The sequence below is a fragment of the Styela clava genome, chromosome 4, assembly GCF_964204865.1.
Source record: "Styela clava chromosome 4, kaStyClav1.hap1.2, whole genome shotgun sequence".
NCBI lineage: Eukaryota > Metazoa > Chordata > Ascidiacea > Stolidobranchia > Styelidae > Styela > Styela clava.
In genome coordinates, this window is record NC_135253.1 from 13,220,390 (window position 1) to 13,240,538 (window position 20,149).

At 35.2% G+C, this 20,149-nt stretch overlaps 3 protein-coding genes across 3 annotated transcripts; 1 reads left to right on the forward strand and 2 right to left on the reverse strand.

Annotated features, from left to right (window-relative positions):
- The first annotated feature begins 3,797 nt into the window (after positions 1-3,797).
- On the forward strand, positions 3,798-10,195 carry LOC120326030 (MAP kinase-activated protein kinase 5-like). The gene is made up of 11 exons (XM_039392237.2): positions 3,798-4,011; positions 4,544-4,693; positions 5,059-5,112; positions 5,213-5,365; positions 6,172-6,357; positions 6,901-6,972; positions 7,510-7,703; positions 7,923-8,040; positions 8,436-8,569; positions 9,215-9,428; positions 9,850-10,195. The coding sequence occupies exons 1-11, from the start codon at positions 3,979-3,981 to the stop codon at positions 9,961-9,963; spliced, it is 1,422 nt and encodes a 473-aa protein (XP_039248171.2). The 5' UTR covers positions 3,798-3,978; the 3' UTR covers positions 9,964-10,195.
- A 583-nt stretch (positions 10,196-10,778) lies between these two features.
- On the reverse strand, positions 10,779-16,210 carry LOC120326075 (ubiquitin recognition factor in ER-associated degradation protein 1-like). Its single transcript, XM_039392301.2, has 10 exons — positions 15,672-16,210; positions 14,926-15,064; positions 14,500-14,532; positions 13,940-14,061; positions 13,237-13,367; positions 12,717-12,791; positions 12,013-12,145; positions 11,771-11,848; positions 11,164-11,322; positions 10,779-10,941 (listed from the first exon to the last, which is right to left on the reverse strand). Exons 1-10 carry the CDS (start codon positions 15,672-15,674, stop codon positions 10,858-10,860), a joined length of 957 nt encoding a protein of 318 aa, XP_039248235.1. The 5' UTR covers positions 15,675-16,210; the 3' UTR covers positions 10,779-10,857.
- LOC120326074 (uncharacterized) lies at positions 15,756-19,046 on the reverse strand. Its single transcript, XM_039392300.2, has one exon. The coding sequence runs from the start codon at positions 18,952-18,954 to the stop codon at positions 16,237-16,239; it is 2,718 nt and encodes a 905-aa protein (XP_039248234.2). The 5' UTR covers positions 18,955-19,046; the 3' UTR covers positions 15,756-16,236.
- Between the last annotated feature and the right edge of the window lie 1,103 nt (positions 19,047-20,149).

A 20,149-nucleotide genomic window follows, 5' to 3' on the forward strand; every position in this document is an offset into this window, starting at 1 on the left:
TACGTTCTTGATAAGATAACCGGTACGGCAGACAAGGTTATGTACAGTAAAAAAACGTTACGACGGTTGCCAGCACACTTACATGGTCTTTTATCTTAGAACGCTGTGGTTGTCAGTAAATTCCGGGACAACCGTGGCCCAACCCGGGACGCATACGTCAATTCCGGGACTGTCCCGGCCATTCCGGGACGGTTGGTAGCCCTATTCATACATCGTCGATAGGCTTTTAGCACATATAACCCCTTTTTATCATTTTACTGGTGTTTATAGTGTTGTTCTTATTGGTCGATTCGAAATCCTATCATGTTCAACAGTTTATGCTCAACAATGGGAAAATATCCTGCGATATCCTTATCAAGCAATGAAAATAGGAACAACGGTGAGTTTTCATGTAAAGGGAAATGTAAAATCAGTTCTGCACCTGTCATTGTGGCCCCTCCAACTGTTCTGTGGCCCCCGGTTGGAAACAGCTGATGTAGAGGCTAAGAGAGCAAAATATATGCACACGAAGACAAAAGTTTTACCTATAGCCTAATTTGTCGCAATACCAAATCCTGAACGAAGCTGGGACTGTGGAACTGTAACTTACCAATACCAGATGGTTAAGTATAGAAAACACATACCGTAGCCTATATCCCGTCAAATAAGTCGCTTACCTGAACCCAATTTTTCGGCCTGATTTTTTTTTTTGGGGGGGGGGGCGTTTTATTGGGCAGGTAAGCTTATTTTTTTTTTCTGTGGTCCGATTATTGTATTTTCAAACATGATTTGTGTATTTTCCTTATATTTGGTTGGATATATTTTGTTATGTACTCGATGACGCTAAAGGGTCTGCCAATCATGATATTTATTTACTTTGTACTGGCAGCTGTTATTTGTCATATATAACATTTTTAAAAACTCCCTTGTAATCATAACTGGCTGGTGTCATGAAGCACTCCATATTTACACCCGCCCGCCCGTTATCGGTATTTTGAAGAGAAAACACGGCCACCGAGATAAAGTGATTTATGATCCTTCCGTTTCGCCGATTGTCGTAGTGCAGCAATTTTTCTACCTGTCTTATTTGAAGTCTATATGGAAAAACCGTCTTTTTTAGTGCTAAACATAGACATCGTCTTATTTGCCGGGTAGACTTATTAGCCGAGAAATAAGGTAAATATCGTTGCCCCCAGGCTGCTCTACTATAGTAGAGCTCTGAGAACCCACATGAGAGTAAATTGCAACCGATCCGCCTTTCTTTAAAACTCGTTTGCACTCAGAAATAAAATTTTCCACATCTATGTACTGCATAGCTGCAACATAAATAATCGACAGTCGACAGAAATATTCTCAGTTGGGAAGGAGTTTTCTGCTCCCACGAAATAGCCTACGATACATTCTCATCATTATTCGAAGTGAATTCAGACTACGGTAACATGGGACAACGATATTAATTGACTATCAAATTTTACAAAACAGTATGAAATTATAATAATATAACAGTGTGAAACGTATAGGTCATGACACATAGCTACCATAAAACTCTAGTCAGTGGTTCTCAACCTTTATTGATTTGCGTACCGGTAAAATTCCAACTACGGTAATTTTGCAGACAATTGTCATTGAGTTCAAGATATTCTTTTTCAGACAATATCCAAAACGGGGGCAATGGCATGCAGTCTTCCAGTGCCCCGCCCCGACCCACTTTGGTTTACTCATCAATAGCAGTTAAAACTCGCAAAATAAATGGCCAGGCGATCATTGTCTTGCATTTTGAAATTGACATAATATTGAGATATATTTGGCGGACGGCAGGAAGGTTGACTCGGACTGGCGGTTGAGAGCAACTGTTCGAGATTATATTTATCTCTGACAGTAGCAGAGTTTGGACTGTGACGGTCATTTCGATTCTTGCAAAACAATCCATTTGCGAAAAATACTAATATCACATCGATTTTTGAAGGTATATAACGTGGTTGTGGCTTTTCCAGCAGAAGGAAGGGTCGCTACGGCATGAGATAGTTTTTGTACGGTAGTCTACTTCTAGACCTTTCTACTGGAGAACTCCAACAAACGCTGATCTGGGGGTTCCCATTTGCAAATAGGATAGGATTTACATATTTATCCCGGAGGATAGTAAAGTAGATAAGACGGCTTAAACATATGTCGAACCACGGCCTTTCGTCCGGTTACCAGTCCAGGTCGGATTTGGGATTAGTTAGCCAGCTATTTGTTTTCGGAAGCGTGGACTTGATGGTGAAGGAAGCCGTAACCGACCAGGGGTTACGTGAACCACCCCACGGCGGCGAGGAGTCCAGCAATCCTCTCGCACATGATCATCCCCGCATGGGATTCGAACCTGCTATCCCACGAAGGGTAATCAGAGATACGGTAGCGAGCGTATTCCTAACGCTTAGCACGATGCGCCACACCGCCGAAATCTTTTGAATTTCTGTGATCATAAATCCTTCCATATCCTACAACTGTAATGGACCAACTGTAACAACTGTAACAATGGACCATAGTACATTATCTGTGTTATCTCTGCAAATCATGTTCATAACACTCGGATTTTCTAACTACATGCCAACTGGTAACATGACGTCTTATCGTTCTTCCCCCTTCCCCGGGATAAATATGTAAATTCTATCCTATTTATTCACTTCATCGTGTTAGGACTTTAATTTAGGCCTCCCTTAATCTCGTGTTAGTTTGTGTAATTTTAGTGTTCACATGGATAAAGTGAGACCTTCTCAGCGCCTTCTCTCGGCGCTTTGGCGCATCGTGCTAAGTGTTGGGAATGCGCTCAGCACCGCATACCTGAATGCAAAGCGTGGGTTTGAATCCCGTGGTGGATAATTATGCGTGAGAGGATTTCTGGAATCTTCGTCGCCATAGGGTTGTTCACGTAATCGCTGGTCGGTTACGCTTCCTCCACCATCAAGTCCATGAATCTGAAACAAATAACCGACTAATTAATCCCATACTCGACATGAACTGGTAACCGGAGAATGGGCGGTGGTTCGCCATATGATTAAGTCGTTTTATCGGCTTTCCTCTTCCTTGGGATAAATATGTAAATCCTATTCTATATTACAAAACACTCGCTGCGTAGTTGAAAAATATTTTTTCCTCAAAATCGTACGTCCAGACATGTATTTTTCTGTGTCAGATTCTAGGAGACGCATGTTGGCTTGTTCATGCACTTACGCGCTAACTCATAAAGGCAACTATACTGTAACACGCTGAAAATAAGCAGCTAAACACTTTATCAGTTATCTTTTTATCTACTACTATGCAAATGGACCTTTCCCCGACCTTTGACCCCCGGAAAATTCTTCCTATACTTTACCATAGCAAAATTTTCGGGGCTATTTTAGGAGTGCTTTTGCGAGTTGGCGCCTGTAAAATGGGGTATGTGTTTCAAACCATCATTATGATTCATCGCATACAACAATCTGTTTTTTAAAAGTACCGGTAAAGAATTTCAGGCTAGTCTATCACAGCTATTTCTACACCAATTTTTATTACTGCAATTAAATTTAAACTTCTAGGAAGACAGAGTGATCATTGAATTATCTAATTTATATTTGAGTTGCCGAAACACAACTGAAAACTAACGAATAAAGTTCAAAAACGCGAAAACGAGGTAATGTTTACAACCACGCCTGAAAATCTGTCTGAGTGAGAAAAGTGTCTGAGCGGATGCGAAAAGGGGGCATTGTTACGTCACTTTTTGCATCTTGCTGATTGGCCAATGTCACGAAGTAAACAAGGAAGTCGATGCTCGGGGAAAGGTCCATAGCTTAACTGTTACGATTCATCAAACTAACCGTTATATTTTGCACACCTTCATTGCACGCCACCGACTGTCCGATCATCGATTAGGTATCGTATGGTGACGCGCTACCGCTAGCTGTATTGCGTACAGGAGCACGGTAATTATTTTCTGATTTACCGTTTGTTTTCTTGACCAAAGGCTGGGAATATCCGACGATGGACGCCGTCGACGATAGAATCGAAATATCGGTAAGATGAGTTTGTTCGAAAGTGTCAAATATACAGATGTATGTATATAACGGTACGATATTTGTTGTTTGCTAAATCAATAATCTTGATTTTCTCGGGATATAGGGATAACCAGATCTAATAAAAACACTTTCATTTCACCCTTGTATCTTGTATTTCTTTGGTTTTGGATAAGAAAATAAAACGCGGTTTAAGGATTTTTGCATGTTTTGCTATCATTCCGGATTCTACCTTTTCTATACTGTCTATAGGCCTAGAAGAGTAGTTAACTTTCCAAAGCATTACAGCATTAGTTTCATGAGTTCAATGTTACCGAGTTGCAACTTTTACTTCGATATACCCAGATACCCCAAGCTATTACTGTATTGAAGTTACTTAGTCATAAAGAAGTTCTGGTTTCAATATTCTAATATATGAATGTGTGGCATATATAATCGAAAAAGAAATACCTATATTTTACTTTTTAGCAAGATGTTGTTTTCAAATGTCAACATAATACAGTAATATTTAGCTGTTATATTTTTTAATTAAGACGTCGTCAATAACAGATGACTATGACGTTGATTGGAACCATAAACTTGGAACAGGTATATCAGGACCCGTGCGCGTAGGCACGAAACGGAGCAGTGGTGAAAAATATGCCGTGAAAGTAATAATTGACCGGCCAAAAGCAAGGCAAGAGGTGAGGAGATGAGCATAGTTTGCAATTTCTTAAAATATTTTCAGTAGTCTACAGTCTTTGGATCTTCACCTAAGTTACAGGACAACAATTAGAAGTAATTTTTCTTCATGCTGCAGTAACCTGCAAACTGGAAAATATACCATTTTTATTCTACCAAGTATCCAAGTCAAGATTTCTGAAGATAATTTGTTAGAAGTCTTTGAATGAATTTAAAATGTTATCTCGATTTCATGCTCCAAGATGTGTGTTTTAATAACTTGCAAAGAATGGCAATCGTAAATGCATACGGTGATTTTTAAACATTGAAAATACCACATTGTTTTTCTGCTATTTATAAAATATAACTCTTTTGATTGTCTTTTCAGGTTCAAATGCATTGGAAGTGCAGTCGACATCCTCATGTTGTCAAGCTGTATCAGGTACACTCATTTTGTCACCAATTTTTTATTATTTCATTTGTCATGCAACTGTATGTTTAGACATTTGTTAGTAATCTTGAAAGAGTTTTCCTCATGAAAGGTATTCTGCAATGATCTACAATTTCCTGGTGAATCAGAATCCCGGAGTCGATTGTTATTGGTAATGGAATTAATGGATGGAGGAGAGCTGTTTCATCGAATAAGTCAACAAAACGGTTTTACAGAACGACAGGCAGCTGTTGTAACTAAACAAGTAAGATTTAGTGTTGAGATTCTCACCAAGCCAAATATCACCTATGCGTTTCTTGATATTTCACTCATAGGATGTTATTCTCATTTTTAATCCGGTATTTGAAGTTGGGAAAAATTCTGGCTTGGGCTCACTTTTGACTTTGAATCCAGGTCAGAGAAAACATTGACTGTGAGTCTGTGACTCTGGTTCCCAACTCAGAGAAAATCAAATTTTCATAACAAATACTTATGTGTATGCAAGTGATCATATTGTCTGTTGAGAAGGATTAGTTGCTTTTTGAGTTCCTGTTGAGAATTTTGAATCCAATTATTACCATTGGAAATTTGAAGCTCTTTTTTTGACCATGAAGGATTCAATTCTATTCTAAATAATTTGGAAATACGTCTACAGACTCCAATGCCACAATCTTAATTTTAATCTTGATAATTCACAATTCACAATATTCATTTTGATTAGTATTTGAGGTACTCCCGTAGTGTGTGTACCAGGTTAGGGTTGGGCCATAATTTCATTCTGATTTTCCTTATATTAGTTCTATTATGAGTTTTGGGACTGTCTGTGTTAGCCAAGTGAATATATCTCCTGCCCATGGGTTTCAGTTCATTTACACAACTTGATGTAAAGTAGGCAAACAGAATTAGTTAACCTACAAATTGGTACACACACTTCTGAATCGCCGTATTTGAATTCAGTTTCTCATTTACTTGTTGCTAATTATGAATACAGAGTATGTGCCGTAATAAAAAATACTTTTGACTAGGGATTTCATTTGGTTTGCTTTAAGTGGAAATAAATTTATTTACCAGGTTGCTCTTGCTGTGGATCATCTACATAGTTTGAATATTGCACATCGTGATTTGAAACCGGAAAATTTACTTTATCATAATAAATCAGAAGAATCACCGATCAAACTTTGTGATTTTGGATTTGCAAAACTTGACAAGGGAGATTTGATGACACCACAGTTCACACCATACTATGTTTCACCACAGGTTGGAGATTTTAATGAGATGTTCAGCATATATGTATCTGAGTATTTTGAAAAGCGTCGGCTTGAAGAAAAGCTGTTGGAGAGGGAATCGCTTATTTTTCGCATACATTGTGGAAATGATATTATTTTCACATTCAATGTGATTTGTGTGTTTTAAAGAACCAGAATTTTTTAGATTGTGATAGCCCACTCAATGCCTAATATTATCACTCTCAAGGAGGAGGTCTGTGTGTTTTGAAGAACCAGAATTTTTTCAGATAGTGATAGGGGATGCCTATTATTTGTGTGTTTTGGGAAACTAGAAATGAGAAAAGCATCAATCTCGAAATCCATAATATTTGATGTCAAAACAGCTAATGCCCAAAGCTGGAAGGCATCTCAATTCATATATAGGCTCCTGATTGCATCAGGCGAATAGTAATCTATTCCATTTAATGTAATTTTTCATGGGTAATTTTGACTATAACTCATAATTGTAAAACTTGTATAGTATTTTTTCATGCTTATACTTAAATCCAAATTTTTCTCTCATTAATGTCTGCAGGTTCTTGAAGCTCAGAAGCGACATAGAAAAGAAAGATCCAGTATCCCTGTTTCACCATATACTTATGATAAGGTAAGAAATTAATCAAAAGTTTGTTTTCTTTAATAAAAGTCTTATAATTTTTGCTGGCAGTGTTTTATGATTTCACCATTAGAATTATTGTACATTACAAATCTTGAATATTTTCTAAAATCAGAGCTTCCAGGACGAATCTATTATTATGATACTGTTGAATTTCAATACATTTGATATGATAAATTTACAATTTAAAACACGGAAAGAAAAGTTTTTACCTAACAATAGTTTGGTCAAAACCCACAGCTTGTGAATTTTAAAATCAGTTAATATAGATATATCATGGTTTGATGTAAATCTCATTAAATGTAGATAGTATACTACTACGTTTTTATTGATAAAATCTTTTCAATGTTTCATCATTAGTATTATTTCTTAAGAGCAAGGAAACATGATTAAATCAACATTTATATTTGCAAACGCAATGACTGTACATCATTGCCAAATTCATCCTCTGAACTGTTTACTAAAATGAATCATCATTACATGAAAATTTAGGATGATTTAGAGCTCAACATTTTTTTTATGTTTCAGAGTTGTGATATGTGGTCACTCGGAGTAATCATATATATTTTATTATGCGGTTATCCTCCGTTTTATTCTGATCATCCGACTTCTCGAAGAGCAATTGATAAATGCATGAGAAAAAAAATTATGACAGGAACATATGAATTTCCAGATAGAGAGTGGGCTCGTGTATCAGAAAACGCAAAAGACGTTGTTAAGAGGTAAAAAAATTTAAGTTTTATATGCCGGTGCATAAAATTTCTGACTTTAATTAATAAAAAATTTATCACTAATTTATATATAAATAACGGTATAATGTTAGTGCGATGCTTTTAAGATATCTAGGTTCCTTTCTTGATTGTTAACTAAATGTTTTTTTAATGAAAGTTTTCAATATTTTTATTATTTGTATTTTCTTTCAAATAAATATTTAAATTTAGATTATTGTGCGTTGAACCGGGTTCAAGAATGAATGTAGAATCATTGGTGCAACATCCATGGTTAACAGAGGAAGCACCCGATACTCCACTACAATCACCCATGTATATTTCAAATAAGGTTAGCTCGATTGTCGTATATATGTTTTTATATAGTTATTAATATTACCGTATGTTATTCCTTTTTCCCCGGTTTTGACTGATTAAAATGATCTCATTGTTATTTTACTTGGTGGCAAATAAGGCTATATAATCCTACAGAGCAACTGAATTTTGGAAAAACAGGAAACGAATAAGCCGTTTGTTTGCCTGAACCCCAGAATTGGTTGTTGTTACTGTAATCAGACCGATGATTAAAACGTTCCTTCTGAGAAAAAGGCTTATACAGTATACATGTTCAGCCATCGTTGCATTTGTTATTTGTATTTTATATTCTTTGAAAGAATCATCATCAGTCATCACCATCTTTTACTACATGAGTAATTGCACTTATAGTAAACAGTAAATGTTTTGTAGGCTCACCGAGAACATACAGCTGCAACATATGAGGCACAATTAAAACAAATGAGAATTCCCGACAGACCTGTTAATTTAAAACCAATTGAGTCTGCATTGAATCCAATCCTAATTGAAAGGAGATTGCAAAGCAGGCAAGTTCATTTTTTTTATTTTTCTACGGGAATATCTAAAGAGATTTGTCACACTTTTAGTTTTTATACGATGCTTAATCACACATGTTGCTTCGGACATGACCCTTGGCAGGAACAGAATCTTTTCGTTCGACATTTACTTATTCGATTTATTACACCCTGGGTGAGGTCGGGGACATGGGATTTGAAATCGAGATGTGAAATGTGCAATGCCAATGTGCTTAACTCTAACACATTGAACGCTCTGCAATCGTGTAGCCCCATTAATATTAGTGCTGGACGTTGAGTGGAAGTTTCATTCAATAATGATAGTCAATGTTGAATGAGCAATCAAATAGAGAAGGCTTGCATACGCCAAGGAGTTGAGCCTGAGTTGTTCTGTAAATGGCTAAGATTTTATAGTCGAAATTCAGGCATTTAAATTACACATTTTCTGTCAAATTTTCCTTTTAAGCTAAATACAGGATAGGATGTCTGTAAAATCTGGATACATAGGATAATAAGATATTTTTAGTATCATAATTATTATTACTGATATATTAATTCTTTTTAATATTACTAAACATAGGTTATTATCCTGTTTCCACCACATTATCACCTTGAGTGGTGAATTCGAATTCAGTGAATAATATATCAAATTCACAGGCAAAATACAGACATTGGAAATGCAAGAAGTCCATCACCTTCATCTCAAACTATTCCACCTGATCCTGCTAATGTTAAGTCGATGCGGGATGTTATAGCACACTGCTTATTACCGAAAGCTCAAACTAAAAAGGATGGAGACACAATTATGGAACTTTGTGAAAAAATTGATGTCGCTATTAAGGAAAATCCGGATGTAGAAGAAATCCCCAAGGTAGAAATGGTTTGTTTACATGTTTGAATTCTGAAAAGCTTGCAACTCCTGTTTATTACCTCATTTTTTCTATTTTAGATTGAATATAATTTAATGAATAAATACTGTAGCTTTTTCTGAAATTGTCTCCGTAGAAAGTGTAAGCGAGTTGATTTGATTGAGTTGCATACTAAATATTGCAAGTTTGTAAATACCACTTTGTTTTTACGAGAGGGATGGGTTTAAAATGACTAAGCTGTAGGACGACACAATAGACATTTATTAGTCGCACACATATACGTCCTGCTTGGGTCGTTATATATTGCTTGTATTCTATAAAATATGCACAAGTTAGTATATTTTACGAGGTAACCTAAATGAGCCTCGCCAACTAAACGTATTTTTTTTGCACATAATTAAATTATGCTAATGTTTTTTGCAGATGTTGGGAGATTTAAAGTGGAATGGCACAACATTTGATGAAGAACCAAAACTTATGGAAGTTGGAAAAATTTTTAAAACTATTTTGCAAAAAAATATAAATAAAATTCGATAGCGGAATTTATTTTTAAGTTGGCATATCATATATAGCACTTCACTCAAACAACTGCACTTTTATTGGCATGCATTGTGTTGTGAATTGTTGATCTACCCTTTAATCAATTATGGATACAAGCATTTTAGACTTGCTCAGTTCATAGTCCAAACTCTAAGAGCTCTTTACGGTACCTGTGAATTTTTCATATTTTTTTCTTTCGTACTAATATATCTGCATGCTAACATCTTAAGTGTGTGTCATTGGTGGCTTGTCAGATAGAAAGGGGGATTGCCGAAAATCATAATTCAGCATTCGTGTTTAGAAAAGCTCAAAGAGATTTTTGCCAAAATATACCTAGGTTCAATTGATGCTATTTTGTTTACCACTTGAAGCTATATGTGTGGGAATGAGAATGGTGTGGCTGCTTCTGTGCAACAAACCCTCTGCCACAGCTTGAGGCACATGGTTAGAATCTCAATCAATTCACCCTCTTAAAATGGGCTGTGTGCTTGGCCAAGTCCAACTCAGTTCTATGGTTTCTTACCCAATTGGGAAACCTGCACCTGCGCAAGTTAGTGTCATCTGTGGATGTGGATGGTATGACAGGAATAAAGTTAAAACTCCTCTCACTCAGACTATTATTTTTCCACCGGTACAAAACCATTTGGCAAAAGAGTTACCGTACTGAATTAGAGACCACGTCCAGATAAGTGGAATGTTCACTGTTAAGTAAAAAAAACTTAAAATTCCAGAAGCTGTTGGATATCTCTATGCTCCGGTGCAGAAGCAGATTCCTTTCTTAATCCCCATTTCCTCAAAAGCATTACAACATATTTTATAAGTATAGAACTTTGTAGAATAGCATTGCAAGAAATCTGTAGAAATACATAAAACTGAGAAAGATAAATATGATCATGGTTGTCTCTTCTTCTTTCGTAAGGCTTTTCCTTCACCCTCAAAGGCAGAAAACGACGGCCCAGCAGCATCACCATCAGTCTGAAATAAAAATATAAATGTTAGGTTGAGCTCAAGAATAAAAACATGGAAATGAAAGCAATGCGTCTCGCTGATCAGAATTCGAGACACATTTTGATCCCAGGTGCAAAAATACTAATGTTACTATACCTGAACAAGAACAACTGTGTTAAATTGTTTCTCACCACCTACAGCTCACACAATCAGTAATGTTAAAATAAATTAGATAATTTGAATACTCACATCTTTCGGAGGTTCGTTATTTCTTATATATTTAAAAGTTCCTTCAGACCAATTGTAATTTGGTATTCCTCGTTGTAAATTATTAATATCAATATTAGATTTGAGACCTTCTGTGTTTTTCTTCTTTCCATCTAATCTATTGCCTTGACCATGGAATGCCTGTCAAAGCAGATAAACACGGGGCTTAATTTCTTTCTTAATGTGATATCTGCTAAGCAGATTATACCAACAATGCAATAATAGTAAGAAGTTATGAACCCTGTGTTCCGAATTCATTATTACATGAAACTAGAGCTTGATATAGGTGTATCAAAATGTTTTTTTTTATTCTTCTGATAAAGGTTTTGGTGCTTACCCAACAGAGGCATATGTCATGACCACTGGGAATAGATAGACTTCCTATTTGCTATAATCATATAACAATTTTTTTTATTAAACACTACACAAATAGAAGATGAGACATATGGTGAAAACACATGCTTACAAAGCTTGATGCACCAGCCCAGCTAATTGTTTCAGCCACACTTTTGTTATTTAAACTTAAATTTGGATTTATGATCCTCTTGGTACAAAAGAAAATGCATAACTATAATTCCTTAAGCCCAACCTGAAAACCTTCATTTTCTTGCATATATTCTTCAAGAGCTTTTTTAACATCTGGTGTACCACTGATTCCCCCATCAACCTAGAATGAACAATTGGTTAAAGTTAACTGATTTTTTTTCTGAGCAGGTAAGCGGGGGAAAAGGACATGCAGGCGGTTCATATCTAATTATCTAATGTTAAAGTGACGAAAAAAACATTTTTATAATAGTATTGCAAAGCTATTAGATAATCTCTAGAACTGACCTGTGTATCTTCCTTTGGTTTATGTGATTGAGGATGTTCATAACCTATAGGTGTTGCAAATTCCACACTCATGTCGCATTCAATGATTGATACAGCATTTCCTGGACGAACTTCCAATACACATAAATTATATCTAAAAATGACATTCATGACAATATTAATTTATATAAAGTTACTCCTAGTTGATGTAATTTTAGATAACTAGAAGGAATAGTATCAACAAAAGAACTAATTTGTTCGAACAATGACATATCATTACACTGATTAGGTCAAAATTGATAAATACATTACTAAGTGGATTAATCATGAATAGAATAAATGTTTTTTATTGTACATTTATTAGTCTCATGTCCAATGCAATATTCAGATAAATATTATTTATATTATAATATCAAAAGTCAAATCACGAGATCTCCAGACAAGACATTCTATGGCTTTAGCCTTAGACAGTCTATGGTTATCGACTTATTGAAAGTACTGTTGACTGGGGACGGGGAGTTTGAATCCCACGAAAGATAAATATATACGTGAGCCATCATAGAGTGGTTATAGCTTCCTCCTCCGTTAAGTCCATGCATCTGTAACTAAACAGTCCAATCATCTTTCCTCCCATCATAACCTTATTCAGTCGAATCGCATCACAAACGAGAATGAACAAACACACACATAAAATTAAACCGATCTAAATAAAACTATTTGCATACTTTTTACTGTTGTATTGGATCGATATAACATCGTCTTTTGATAAACACGCAAAATTTCTCAAAGCATTTTCTAAGCTGAATGACAATAATTGTTAAGGAAACATTAAAATATATAAACATGTATGCAAGCAAATGACTTTCGCCCAAAACGGTTCATTAGGCAAACCATACGATGTGGCGCATCGTGTTCATCGGTAGGAAAATGCTTGCCACCGCACCTCTGATCACCCTGCGTGAGTTTGCAGGTTTGATCCTGTGGGGAATAATTATGTGAGAAAGATTTGATGTTTCACTTTGACGTAACCGCTGGGTGGATACTGCTTCCTCCGCCATCAAACCAAGTCCATGTATCTGAATCAAATAACTTGGTAACCAGACGAGAGGCCGTGGTACGCCATATGATTAAGGTAAGCTGTCTTATCAGCATCCCTTCGGGATGAATATGTAAATCCTATCCTATTTTCAAATGCTTTTAAGTTCGCATCACAAATGATATCAAAATTACTATTACAAAGGATACACAGCTTTTGGGTTTGATATATCGAGGAAATCAGGTGACAGAGGTTGAAACCTTGAATAACTTGCAACAGGTAATGTGCAGTTTGTCACTCCTACAAGATCCCCTTCTGATACTAAAAGATTTTCCATCATCTGCAGATTAGCAATATTTAGATTAGATTAGTACACCAAATTAACATTAATATATCAGATTAATTAGAATTATCGTATTCGTATATCAGTAAAATCTTCAGAAAGTATAACAATACGAAAGTTCCTATTTGTCACACATGAAAATTGGAAAGAATCTCCAAAAATCGGGAACTAACACACTTTGTTATGTCATTATAGACAGGCAATCAAATAACCACTGGGCAAACAACAGCCCGTGGGCCACATGAGGCCAGCCAAAGCATTTTGCACGACCCCGAGTTTCTTCGTTATTAATGTTTTTTTTATCTCCTGTTTAAGAATGTCAGCCACCATTAAATTGGACAATATCATAGAAAATAGGAATAGTAGATGTGATGTCAAGGTCAATTTCCTAATGCAGTTTTTTACAAAAAATTTAGAAAAAAATTCGCCCATCCCTGCACTGTACTATCGCTTCAAAAGTTAACAAAAACCTCATAGAAACCTTAAAATTAAGATCTATAAATAATAGGCTTTCGGTGACTGAGATATAAATACACTGTTAAAATATCCAAAGCAGTTAGACTACTAACCCAATATGGTAAATAAATCTTCCCTTCATCAGCTACAAATTCAAGAACTCCACAGTGAGTTGTTCGAGATGCTTTTAAATTTGACAATTTGAATAACATTGGATAAGATATATGAAGCCTACCTGAAAACAGAGAGATCTTTTAAAACAGGGAAATGAAAATTTGTTCACTACATGGGCCAGAACTTCAGTGTTTACGTTTTGGTAAGTTTTTATAGATATTGGAGTCAGACTCATGTTTTCAAACTTCCATAGTCGAAGCTGGAGTTAAAATTTTGAATTCTGCAGAGTATAAATTTTAGACATTTGACAGTGATAATGAAAGTCACAAAATTTAAGTCAATCTAAGCATTGCCAACAGACGATTATATAAGGCGCAACACCGCTTGCAAAGTGACATTTACTGCCATCTGTCTTGCCTATAAATCTGTGAATAGCTTTTATTGTTTTACAATACATAAGTTTTTAATACTACAATACTATACGACATTTTCTAGCTTTCTATATCAAATCAACTTATGCAATGTAATTTGATAAGAATTACATAAAATTTGTACTTACTCAAATGATCTAAAGCTGAAGGAGGCATGATAACTGAAAAATAAGTGAAAACAGTCAAGTATCACCATAAATATCTAATTATCATAAAAACCTATATAACTGATACTTCTCTTTATGAATAACAATTTACAATCAAGTTTTGCTCAAAAAATGGAATTAAAGTTGCTTTTAAAAAAAATGCAATTAGCAGGATTTTAGAAATCTGACTCAATATTTCAGATATCACACTGAACAAAATACCGAAAAGTTAACTATTCCGTTATACTACATTACCATGAGAAAAATTCCAAGTTAATGGTAATGTAACAAATAATAATAAACGTGCCAATTTCATAAGGTGTACTCAATTTATGAGTGGATTTCACATTTCTTCAGTGACAACACAGTTTTAAACATAACCTTAAGATGATAAAACATCAATCATACTTTTTCCTCCACGTTCAACATCTTCTCTTTCTTGTCCTGGTAACATCATGATTGAATAACATTTATATTGTGTGTTGAAACTTGTCATTCGTTGACCAACAGCTTGATTCATCTCATCAAATACTCTTCCAAACCCAAACTGAATGAAAAAGCAAAAAAAGGTCAATAATAATATGTATAGTGGATGTAAGATTTGTAGCCGAATAGTTATTTCAAATAGATGTAAAGAAAGTTTAAGTGAGGAAAGTTCAACTACTAGTATTATTAATGTACACTGAAAAACAATACATCTCTAATAACCGATATCAGCAAACAAATTAATTTTTTCAAGACGCACACATTCAGCCTAAATAGGATTAGAATTTTTTCCCAGAGGGAGAGAAAGGACAACAACACGGTTTGATTATGTGGTGTACGTCTGGTTAACAGTCCATGATGGGTATGGATTTAGGTAGACAGTTAATTGTTTCAGAGATGGTGGAAGAAGCCATAACCGACCAGTGTTATGTGAACCACCCTACGGCAAGGAGCCCAGAAAACCTCTCTCATATACCTCCCCCCCCCCACAGGGTTCGAACCAGGGAGGGGAATTGATATGTATTATGTAAATATCAAAATCGATTTTTTGATATTACTGTTTCTTCGTGTAACAAAATCTTCTGTGAATATTGAACAATTAAACAGTGTCATATAGATTTAATATATACATTTTCCCCAAAGAAATTAAGAAATATAATGACATTTACCATTTTGACTATATTGCTTCGTACTTTTGCTCTTCAGAAGTATATAAATATTAAAACTGTAACGTAATTTCCTATTTATTAGTCTCTGAAATTGCATTAGAAAAATATGATTGTGTACTGTCAAGATAGAAATTTTATGATAGTTTATGACAACAAAACACAGTATTACTTATTGTTTATCACTGAAAATGCATTGGAAAAGTATGATTGCGAACTGTTGATATTTATCAAAAGCACCAGAGAATGGTGTTAGAACCTAAAGCAAAAAAAAATGACAAAAGTGAAAAATAAGAATTGCAAATTTTGAATTGAAATATTTGACCTCGACATGTATAATTGTTAATATTCGGCATGAAATTATGCAAAAATTTTCGTTCAACTTATTGACAAACTGGGCCCAAAAATAAAAACTATAAATAGACATAACCTGATGCATTGATCACTGGCTGTTGCCGTCTTGCCGAGGCTATTTTCATATTTAAAATAATTTCTATCACATGTGAAACTAAACTAAAGAAAAAGTAGAAACACAGTTCACCACAGGTTACAAGTTTATTGAAAGTCATTACTGTTTAAGAGAAAATAATACATCATCAACACTGACGTTCAATCTCACACGAGAAAACAAATCCCTTTGCCCTCCTTCTAGTAAAATCAATCTGTTACTGGCAAGACGTTGAGAAATTTGCACAACTACAGATACAGTTATTGGTGCTGCCCCTTCCAGCTGTGAAATTGCAGTGTGTTGTTCAATAATTCTTCCTAATGTTGCTTCCTCCATACCAGAACGTCGAAATTCTGCAACGACTGCATGTAAAAACAATTGCTCTTGTTTAGAGCATGATCGTATTGCTTGGATCATCGGCGTTGCAAACATTTCTTGTAAAGCAGCATGTACATGCTCAATTCCCACAATTTTTCCACTCTCTCGCTCTACTATTTCTGTTGCTCTCCTGCATATATCGAGACATCTTCTCGCATCACCAGACACAGCGGCAACTTTACGTGATGCCAATTGAATTGCATCTGCTTCAAATGTGTCTAAACCATCTAATCTTGAGATGACAATTTCTTGTAGTTGCTTAAAAGTGTAAGGCCGAAAGGTTAATCGAGTTAAACCTAGACGACTAGCAACTCTGTTCATTAATATTCTTTCAGGCAAGTCCATAGTATTTGCAATCGCAACAACGATAAGTTGTGCATGACGATGTGTCGGCCAATCAAATAAATGATACAATACATCCTGCTTCTTTGTCCACAATAAATCCAATTCGTCAGCCAATACCACAGTTGATGTTCGTTGACGTTGTGAAAATAGTTTGGTTAAAAGATTCGCTGCATGATCTGCTGTAGCTTTCTTCCCAGTCAGCTGCCATAATAATTGAACATAAGCTTGTCTCGGCTCAGTGAGTCGCATTCCATTAATATCAATATAGGTAAAATCAGGTATTGAACCTTCATCGGCAGCTTGTTGAAGCTCAATCATAACCTCTCGTACTGTTGCTGTTTTTCCTGTACCTGGTACTCCAGAAACATACATACAACCTCCACCACCCGAGCGAATCTTTCCTTCTACAAATGAAAATATCTCTCGAAACTCATTCTCCCTGCATGGTAGGCATTCAGGTACAGCTGATACATGAAGTCGTTCTCTTGATTTTTCCATGTTTCCTTTTAATTTCCTTTTAGGTGTCGGTCTTGCAGGTATGAAAGGAAGTTTATTCCTTGGCATTTTAATGCGTATCGGTGTCACAGTAGTTTTGCCATCAGATATTTGCACACGTTTCAGAGATTTCACAGCTGATGAACCCCTAGAACTTTTACGAATTGAAGATGGTTGAGTGTAAGACTCATCACTGCTAGAGCTAACAGTTTCCTTGTCGCCGGCAAAATCAGAGTCACTATCACTGCCACTCTCAGATGAGCTCACATCACGTATAACTGGTTTTGATACAGATTTTCTCCTTGGTGAAGATCTGGTTTTACGATCATCATTTATTAAAGATTCAACACTGTTATTTTTTAATCTGGCTCTTGGAATACATAATACAAGTTTATTTTTTCTTATTCCATTTTCCTGCTGTTTCTCTTGTTGTTCAGAGACAACAGGAATATTAGGTTTTGCTTTTAACTTTGGTAAAACTTTTTTCTTATGCTTGATTTCGCTTTTTTCAGAAACTTTACTTAAAGTTGAGCTTTTGCTTGAATTTGACATGGTATCATCAAAATCATCATAGTTTTCATCCGCACTTAAAATATTGAGAGCAACTGCTGAAGCTTCAACTCTCCCAAAACCAGAGGCAGATACAGGAGAAGTTAAAACTTTTCCCTCAATTTGCTGTTCTGGTGATAATATTGGGCCTTCTGGAAGTTTCACAGCCTTATGTTTCTTAACAGAAATTTGAGGTTTTTTGGCCTTATCTTGCAACTTTCTAGAAACTTTTCCTTTTTTAGACCGTTTTGTAGGAGTAGAAAGTGTAGGTTTAGGCAAGCCATTAGGTAAATTTTCACTATTGAAATTTTGGAATTTGGAGGGCGTGCGACGTAGACGTTTTGGGGATAGAATTCCATTACTCGGATTGACCGCATCTTGCTCAACACCTTCACATAAAACATCTTTTATAGATTTCCCATCAAACGATTTTCTGTAAAAATAATCACACTTTTTAGGATTCGATTCATTTGAAGGAACATCATTCATCCACTTTATAATACATTTTCCCAAAATTGTTTCTGCGTCAATGTTTTCTGCATTTCTGGAAGAGCTGATGAATACTTCTTTAGTATGTGTATCATCTGGGAGAAGTTTTTTGGGGATTTCCTGCGCTGTGTAAAACCATTTGATACTGGCATTGATTTCATCGCTGAATTGATTTTTGAAAAAATTTATAACTTTACCAAAATAATTTTGCACACCATACCGTCCTGCAATAATAACATTGTCACCCGGGTTTACTATTGTGACCTCAGAAGTTGAAGAAGTTATTTCGAGCGAAAAAAGATGTTCATTTTCTTTTTTATCACGTGTACTAATAATATTTAATGGTATAAGACGGTGCATGAATTTGGGATCTATATTCAAGTCATTAGGGTTCTTGGTATTAGAACTGCTCCTCTTCTTTTTTTCTTTATCTGACATATTCTTTTTTAAAGATTTCGTAGAAAAATTGACAATTTCATCCAAAGCATCCAATTCTTCATTATTCATAAGAGTTTTAGCGACCAACTTTGATTTCCTTCTTTGACTAGATGGCGCCTGAGGATTCCTTGTAGTCGATGGCATTGTAGTATTGGGCAAAACGTCGCTTAGTCTTCAGTTGTAAAATATATATATAACAGCTAGATGATGTCTGTAAATGAGGTAATTAAGCAGACTTAATATTATATTAATTAAGCCTTCCTACTTAAATAGCAAAAGCTATATAACATTATAAACTATCTTTAGGTCAGCTTGTAGAGTTGGAATACAAATACAATATTCTATCTATATCTGCTAATTACTTCCTAGTTTTGGCAATGAACAACAAATATAGAATAATGATAAAAATTTTGCATTGCATACAATATATACTAAAAAAATCAATAAAATATCATGGTTAAGATTCATTTTTTGTATCTATATCCAAACAGCATTTCAATTCTGATATCATTTCTCTATTTCTATCAAATTGATCTTGGGCCATTCCAAGCAAAAGTTGAATTCCATCAATTTTTTAAAAAGTGTAGTGAAAGTAAATTTTTTTTATTTTTGATATCAAAAGACATTGGAAATTTATTGGACTGCATTCATTTCAACGAACAATATAAAATTTCACCCAGGTTTTTGATGGTTTATAAAAAAATGGCCTGAAATGTAGAAATTTTGGTATAATTGACATATTTTGTGATGATTCCTGACACAAAGTGTTTGATTGCGTGGTACAGTTATTTCATATGGAATTGACACACTGGATTTAAGTTAATAAAGTTTAAATGTTTGCAGTGCTGTAGGACATTTCTTCACCCATTTAACGATTTATTACCAGAATTTTAAGAGATGATAGAGGCCGCTATTCCGAAATGGAAAAATGTTCTGTGGTGTCACGTCCTGTAGTGTCACATACAATATGCACATTATTGGCATGGATTTACAGTGTTACATCAAGTAACTTGAGCAACACATAGAGGGGTAGTTCAGCTACTGCACCAGAAAATATTATTTTGTGCAATTTTTTACATATTCAATAAAGCAACTGATTGGACAATGAAACAAAACATGTAGCTGAAAATGTGAAAATATATTGCATCCAACAACATGCAAAATTTCTGGAATTGTCCTGTGGTGTCACTTGGAATAGCCCTCTTGTATGACAGGTTAATGTGGAACCAAAGATATCAACCATACTACAAATTTGATTGGTCACCTCGGATAAAATCAGGAAGAGAATATGATAAAATACAGAGAGGGACCATAAGACACAACAGAACCTTCCATACAG